The sequence below is a fragment of the Rhopalosiphum maidis genome, chromosome 2, assembly GCF_003676215.2.
Source record: "Rhopalosiphum maidis isolate BTI-1 chromosome 2, ASM367621v3, whole genome shotgun sequence".
In the NCBI taxonomy this organism is placed as follows: domain Eukaryota; kingdom Metazoa; phylum Arthropoda; class Insecta; order Hemiptera; family Aphididae; genus Rhopalosiphum; species Rhopalosiphum maidis.
The window spans coordinates 33,151,646-33,159,996 of record NC_040878.1 but is presented as its reverse complement, the minus strand read 5'-3'; the positions used below and the strand labels follow the sequence as shown (position 1 = coordinate 33,159,996).

Genomic DNA, 8,351 nt, shown 5'->3' with positions numbered 1-8,351 from the left:
ATGTCATTTTCGTGACCAAACTAAATACACACGTGCGGACGCGAGTCATCAGAAGCAGATTAGACATATATGTATATGATATACGATGCTGTTTTACAACCAGTATATTACAATAATGTCGTTAATTTGGAGAGTTTTCTAATTTCCGTTGCAGTATAGGACATTATGATATTATTATTGCCTGTAAACGCAATAAATCTTCACGGATTAAATATAAGTACAACGCGTAAATTATAATAGGTATACGCTCGTATGTGTATTGAATGCTGCTGTGTAATGCGCGAAAGTATAGGTACCTACGAAATACATTATCGGGTCCAGTGCGAAACAATAATAATAATAAAATATGAAAAATATATTACAATGAGTTTTTGGAGAACAGTCTATCAACTGGTGATATAAATATAATAATAGTAATAATATAATGGATTAATGTCGACAATGAATAAAAAATAATAATAATAATAATAATAATTTAGTATAATAATTCGTTTTACATCCGATTCGGACGTGTAGGCTCTTCGACCGGGCGAGTCTGTTTATAATATATTTATTATATATAATACCGTGACCACCACACGCCCGCGATTTTCACGTCTGAAAACGAAAACGACGATTGTGTCGTCGTCGTTATAATATTACACACACGCGGCCGATATATATTATCAAAAAACGAGACGTCTGAGGAATTGGTATATTTTCATTATCGTTATACATCGCCGTTTAAACGGAAAACGCAAAAACATATTACGTAGCTATTCATGAAATTCGGGAGAAATTTAAACCGAGTCTTTGGACGTTATTATACTCAATTTACAGCTATGCGATACAACGTAAATCTACAAACACGTTCACTCATCTAGTGGTTACATTTAGACTTACCAACCTATTATCTATAAAGTGAATATTATATAATTTATAAGTATATCCGCTATAATCTATAGTTATTGTATCTGATTTTTTTGTGTTGTGCATAATTTAGGTTCTTAGAGCACGGATGCATTTCGTAAACCACCATACAATTTATATTTTATTATTTTTATGATTTTCATATGAATGCTCGAAATAAATCATTTTTACGTGGATAATGATTTCACGACATAATTTATGTGAGCTTGAAAGTGGATAGGAATGCTGAAAAATGAAATCTATAACAATGGTTTTTACAGTGTATAAATAATAAAATATAATATATGACAATATTGTATTGTTGTCGTCATCGAACACATCGAGCGGATTGTTATACATATAATATACATATATAGGTATATATATATATATAATAATATATAGCAAAATAAAATAAAGATATTAAGTTATAAAGGCTAATCGAATTTATTCGATTCGAAATAAATAATAAAATAATAATAATAATAATAATAATAATTCTAGTTAATAATATAAATGTTATACCATTTGTCAATAAATAATAATCTTTGTCTCCCGTACATAATATGAGGAAGACGTTGTATTATGTAGTCGGCCACGAATAATGTTATACTGTCGATCATCGCAGAGGGATCGCGTTGGACGTGGTGCTCCGGATGGGTTCCTCGTAGACTGGCATGTATGAGCTGTACGCCATGTTAGATGCGGAAATGGGTTCGCCAGGCAGGCTCCGACGGTAATGTCCACCGCTTCCTCCGTGAGTGATGTACTCGTGGCTGCTGCCTCCTTGGTCACTGAACAGCTTTTTCAAACCCACGATGGCGGACAGGGCCAGCGCCAGCTTGGCGATGATCAGTGCCTTGCCGGCCAACAGAGCAAGCACACCGAAAGCCAATGGTATGGTCATACCACCCATCATAAACGGATACATGAGCAGCGAGTTGTACTTGTTGCTCTTTTTGCGACCTTCATTAACCATAAAAAATAATTTTAATTAAAAAAAAAATGACAACATATTATTATATTATTATTTTCGGGGTTTAGCTGTTTGTTGAAGTTATTACATGGGTTTTTGACTTAGGGAAATAAATCTCCATATTTCGTTTAATACAGTTTTGTTCCGTTAAAAAACGTGCAGTGAAAACTTAGTAAAAAGATAATATTATGAATACGCAGCATAATATATTACAATAAATTATTATATTGATAACGCCAAGAATAAAAATTATATTATATTTAATTCAAAATGTATTATCCATTTATTCATCGAGTCTAGTTTTAACGATACAATAGATGGCAATACGCATAACCGCCAATCGTAAATATATGTTAGGCTATGCTCATATCTCTATCGTTGCCGTCGATTATTACAATAATTCCAAAAGGTGCAAAAATAGAAACTATTAAGAGCTGTTGTGACATTGTATATTATAATATTTAAGAGCTAATAAGTTTTCCGACGTAATCGTAGTCGGGCGTGTGTATGAACGAACAGAACAATATACAGTTTAGGATATCGGAAGAGAAAGGTCGATAGCTGTACAATATACGGTGCCCAACGATATTATTCACAGACAATCTGCAGTAGGTAGATGATGGTTGACGTCGCTGAGCAAATGAATGGACGATAGATACGAATACAGCCGCGGCGCGACGACAATTCATAGAAATACAGGTCGAGACTAAGACGCGTAACACCTCTTGTCGGAGGGTGTGTGGATGACAGCTAATGAAAACGCCGATAACGATAAATCATAATGACATTGTTATAACGGATAGGAGCCTGTGGTGTGCTACACAGGCCGTCGACGAGATGCGTAGGCGTATCGTTTTATTATTATTATAATCATTTATATGGGTGGCTGCGCTCGGCGATTGTCCGTCAAAAAACCGTATCGTCAGATCACATATTGTTATCGTATTAATTAATTAATTATTGTTTTAAAACGACGGTTTTGATGACCGCGAATCCATCGACGATTCGATCTGTGACCCGGTTTCCGCTGTCGTCGCGCACCGCTGCGGTGTGAATAGGTTCACGTGTGTGTACGCTACAGGTAGGTTATAACATAATAATAATAATAATAATAATACATGTATGTTAGAATCGACTGATGTGGAAACCATGTCGTGGAGAATCGTCTCCACCAGCGTTTGTTCAGACGTGGATAATGTCGGGAGTGGGGTAAGTCACCATTTCTTTTAACATCCGTAGAACTAGTGAAATCGGTTTTAATTCTTAAAATATAATATTAATTGTTGATTTTATTGTAGGGCAGACACTGTACGTAATGCCGGACCCATATTTGTCGTAGACGTCGCTCGCCGTTTAGGATGGCCTTTGGGAAACTAACATTGTATGTCTAGCTATACAATATCATTTATACTCTCGATTACTCACCGATATAGTCGGGTTCGGGGTTATCAATTTAATGCGTTCGTTTAAGCTGTATAACACTCGTGAAATTACTTATGCCCTGAACTATGAGAATAAACGAAAGCATCGCGGAGATCGAAAAATACGATAATATCCTTGAAATTAATAACTTTAATCGTATACTCAATATTCACGAGTACAATATCACGTGCTAAAAATCTGCAGCCACGGCAGAGATGGCACGAATCGTTGCATCCGAAAATCGTAATCCAATTATCAGATTATACACTCCGTAAATAGCGCGTTCTGTATGGTTACGAGTTTCCGCGACATCAACGAGTTTTGAACATCGACACTGAAATAATTGGCGGGTGGGAAATCCGATCGAAATAACAGCCAACCGATCACAAGCATCGCTCGTGCGGCGAGTTTATATTATAATATATTTTCATCGATTCGTATATAGTGTGCGCCGTATATTATAACAACAATATGATAATATAAAAGTATTATAGTACAATGCTAAATTGTCATTGTTGTTATCGCGATATTGATGTCACCTAGTCGACTGTAAAAAGACGTACACCGACCGATATGAGCGCGCACAATAATGAACTACAGGCGCATTGATAAAAATAACATATCGATTGGTCGTTACACGGTATGCGGCGGCGGATAATAATATTATTGTACGTACACTATAGATATTACCGCCTGGGAACTTCGTGCCGACGGTAAAAAAGTGAAAAAGAAACGCCGTACCTATATTAAAAATCAATCGTATAAAATGCGTCCGGTCATCTGGTTGACGATGGAACGTTATTAAAAATAATTACGTTTTTTTGGACTATAATTGAGAATTTCTTCGAAAAAAAAATTAACCTACACGATATAATGATATAATACAATATGATACGGAGGAAAGCATTTCGACGGCACGCGTCGCCTGAGGTCGCGTTTTTCAGATGTCGCGGTGCGAGTCACTGTATATAGGTAATATAATATATAATTGACGATCGATTGCGTTTTCGGTTTTCATAGTTTTTAATCGGTTTTTAATAATACTTTAGATTCTACTGGTGCATGCTAACGATCACCTCATGTTTGTAGTCTTAACACTTTGAATTACAATATATTTTTATACATTATATTATTCATATTTATGTTTTCGTTTAATAAGTAATAACGATTATCAAATATTAAAGAAATAGTTTTATCTCAATCTTATAAAACATTAAATAAACAAATTAAATACTGGCGGACTGAGACTCACAAATGTTATTTAATCTTTTGTAAATTATTAAGTATAGACTCGAAAGGGATTTATATGGTTAATCACTAATTATAATTTACACTCGTCCTTCAAAACTAAAATAAATTCATATTATTTCGTATTCACGTTTTAAAATAAACATGCAATTAAATTAACGATGAGTATTACAATATTGTAAGTTCAATTTTTAAATAAACCTAAAATGAGTTTATCCATTTATTACTTTGATCAGATACAAAGAAGTATTAAATATTAAATCAATATTGTTTAATTAAAAATATATATTTATGTATATTTGGATATTAGATCAATGTGTATTTTATGTAAGATGGATTTTTAAGAATATTTATCTATTTTTCAATAAATTATTATTAATAATTTGAATGTAATAAGATATTTTTGATATTGTATTTAAATCAAATAACTTTTTTATTTTTTAAATTTCCATTTTTATTATTCATAGTTATTTAAAATTGAATAACACAATACGTTTTATATATATATAGGTTATAGTTGCTATTATAGGATTTTTAATTGCCAAACATTTTAACTTTTATTTATATAATAAAAATAATAATTATTGTTATTAATATGGTGCTGTCATAAAAAAATAATTTACATTTTATAACAGTGATCAAAATAAAATAAACACAATTATAATAGTTTAGTTAAATTTTATTTTAAATCGTATTTTGTTTTTAAATAAAATTCTTTGTTAAAATATTAAACTAAATATTTTACTCGATTAAAAATTTTAATTACTATGGCATTTTAGTGTATAGAATTATTATAGAAGCATTATCAAATATTATGAAATATTGTCGATATATCGTTTATGCAAATTCTTTTATTAACTACGGAAATCTCGTTCTTGTAGATCAAGATTGGTATAAATGGTTGGTTATATACACAGAAATATATTATCATTTATAACCGTGAGTAGTTATATACGCTAGTATTATTACCATGTTATACTTAGGTAAAATATCACACCACAGATTAAACAGCAGAAAAAACCTACAAATTATATTCGTATATAACGTTATTATAATAATAATTGTACACCCTTCATATGTAACGTATAAAATCCGGTACAAATATACGTGTGTACTAGTGATACGTGCAGTGACAATTAGACTTACCATCGCCCATTTCTCTCGATTCGTTGTCGAGAAGTTTGAACTGAAGACTGCGGCTTTTGAAAAAGTTCATCACTCTGTCAATGACCAACGTATCCAAACCGGTCGTCTCGTCATCGCTAGCAGATCTGGCCGAAGACATGTCATTGGCGACGTCATTTAGTGCAACAGCCGGGTCCTTAACCAATCGTACACCATCGAACAATTCCATTTCCGGTTGTTCACTGATCCGGTCAAGAGCTGTCAATAGCTTGTGTTTGAGACATGGTCCGAACTGCGTGTAAACACGATTACGTTCGTATTATAATTTAGTTACAACGGCATAAGAAGAAAAAATACCAAATGTCGTTTTTCGACATCGGAGAGAGCCGCCGACTTACCTGCGCCTTTGAACAGTCTTGAAACACCTTGAACACTACCTTAAAGTCTCCGAGTCCAGTATCGATCTTACGGGCTTCGGGTTGTTCAGCTGCTACCAACGAGGATGCAATCGCCACCGCGAATACGACTGTAACTAATCTCGACATTGCTGAGAGTAATATAACTTTATGTTTGATCGATCGAATTTACGACGACGGTGACGAATATCGGATATGGCACGACGGACGAAAACTATGACGACGACGACGATCGCAAAGACTACACGGCTGCGAAGGTATAGTAGAGCGCACGAGGTTTTTCCACGAATTGTCCTGCACAGACGGTCCTTAGGATTTTTATACGGCGCCCCACTCTCCCCACCAGATTTTATTTTCACCAACTACTTTTCAGCCGACAGCCCTACACAACGCACACGTACACAACACATCCGGATAACTTCCCGTTGAACATAATTACACTACGTCGTCCCACCAGGAGAAGACGACGACGACGCGATAATAACAATTTTCGTGCCGCCCATCATCGTCGTCATCTATTGTCATCGTCAAACGATAAATGGAGCTTGACCGATATATGTATGTGTATGTGCGTGCTTGTGTGGGGAGAGTTTATGAAAAATAATAAAAGAGTAAGTATGTGTATGAGAGAGGGAGAAAATAATATATATGCATATTATATTGTCTGTCTTGTGTGTATGCAATCCCGAGGGGGCCATGTGTGATGGGCACTCGCCGCCGGCCATTTTCGCACTTAAGTACACACAAAAATACCGTGTGAATGGTTTTTGGGCGTTTGTGATGAAATTTTTCCATTTCACTCTATTCCTATTTTCATTTTTCGCTTTGCGTTCCATATGTGTGCGTGTGTGAACGACGTCATTATCATATTCGAATACCGTTTCGCTGATCATTGTCAAATCGATTTTCTCGTATATGTGTACGTTCGTGAAACTAAAAAGATAACGACAACGATAGCGGTGACATTACGATGGTGAAAATAAAATATTATTATTATTATCATTTATGTTTATAATAATATAATACACTAATATATTATTATATGTTAGCCGGGACAATCGCAATTTCATCGTTCTCCGGGTCACTCTCATAATTGTAGCTACGAACTCGATGAAAAGTAAATATTATTATCCGACTAAATGCATTAACTGAACGTTAAATGCTTTTAGCATGAATTGGTTTCCACCAGATGAGCACTTGATCGACATGAAAGAGCATATTTTTGGAGACTTTAATGCACGAGAGAGTGTGCTCCTGAAAAAACGGATTTTTATAATTCCCATACGTACCTTGAATAGGTACGCTATATATTCTTTTTAACAGTTACTGGTAACATTTTTATATTTTGAGAAGACTTTAGACTAACGGTTACCTCGGAGAAAGCAAAACTCACAAAATTTCCTATAGGTGCATTCATTTCTTATTAGTTTGTACACACATATATATATAAGTAAAAAACATTGCTTGTTATCTATGTTTAAATAATACTGTACAATTATTATTTATCATTTATTCAATATTTTAATTAATTTTTATAGTTAAAATCATATACATATTATTAATTTATAACTTTTACTCAAATTGGGTAGTACTCGTGTTATTGGGTAAATTTGGGGTCTAAATCGATCTACATATATTATAAAAATAAATATTAAATAAAACAAGAAGAACAAAACTATTAAATTAAATCTGTTATAATATAGTTTATAATATGTTCTATGTATATAATATAAAAATTAATTATATTTATAGCTTTGAGATAAATAGTCAATTTATTTTCATTTATCATAAAAAATAATTTTCCAAATTGCGTTTGCTTATTTCTATTATTGCTGAAACGATATGAATATAGTGTTTACGTATTGAAAAACATACGTAGGTACTTCGCATATGTATATGAGGATAGGTACATAAAAATAGGATAAAATAAAGTATAAAATTATTACTTATTAGTTTGTAAATTAAATCGACTAAAATGCTCATTCATTTAAATAATAATGATATATTTATTTTTTATTATTTATCAACATAAAACACATTAAATCAGATTATGTAGGCTATTGATATATAATGTACTCATTATTGCTTATTAAATTAGAATTAAAACTATTTCATTCAACATATCATATTACGTTATTTTAGAAACAATTAATATTTGAATCCGATAATGCATTTTAGGTATAATGTTAATATTAACCTTATGGAAAATATAATTTATAAAATAAAATAATATCATTACTTTATTTTCAACTGGAGTTTGTAATTTTTACATTCGT

General features: G+C 32.8%; 1 protein-coding gene across 1 annotated transcript; it reads right to left on the bottom strand.

Annotated features, from left to right (window-relative positions):
• Nucleotides 1-1,207: 1,207 nt before the first annotated feature.
• LOC113553334 lies at nt 1,208-6,377 on the bottom strand. The gene is made up of 3 exons (XM_026956619.1): nt 6,058-6,377; nt 5,681-5,951; nt 1,208-1,854 (listed from the first exon to the last, which is right to left on the bottom strand). Exons 1-3 carry the CDS (start codon nt 6,202-6,204, stop codon nt 1,508-1,510), a joined length of 765 nt encoding a protein of 254 aa, XP_026812420.1. The 5' UTR covers nt 6,205-6,377; the 3' UTR covers nt 1,208-1,507.
• Between the last annotated feature and the right edge of the window lie 1,974 nt (nt 6,378-8,351).

Bases quoted from the DNA above. Each gene is read 5' to 3' on its own strand.
- LOC113553334 (XM_026956619.1), bottom strand. From the start codon at position 6,204: ATGTCGAGATTAGTTACAGTCGTATTCGCGGTGGCGATTGCATCCTCG. The intron at 5,952-6,057 runs GTAAGTCGGCGG...GTTTACACGCAG, and splicing joins AAGACTGTTCAAAGGCGCAG to TTCGGACCATGTCTCAAACA. The intron at 1,855-5,680 runs GTAAGTCTAATT...TGGTTAATGAAG, and splicing joins ATCGAGAGAAATGGGCGATG to GTCGCAAAAAGAGCAACAAG.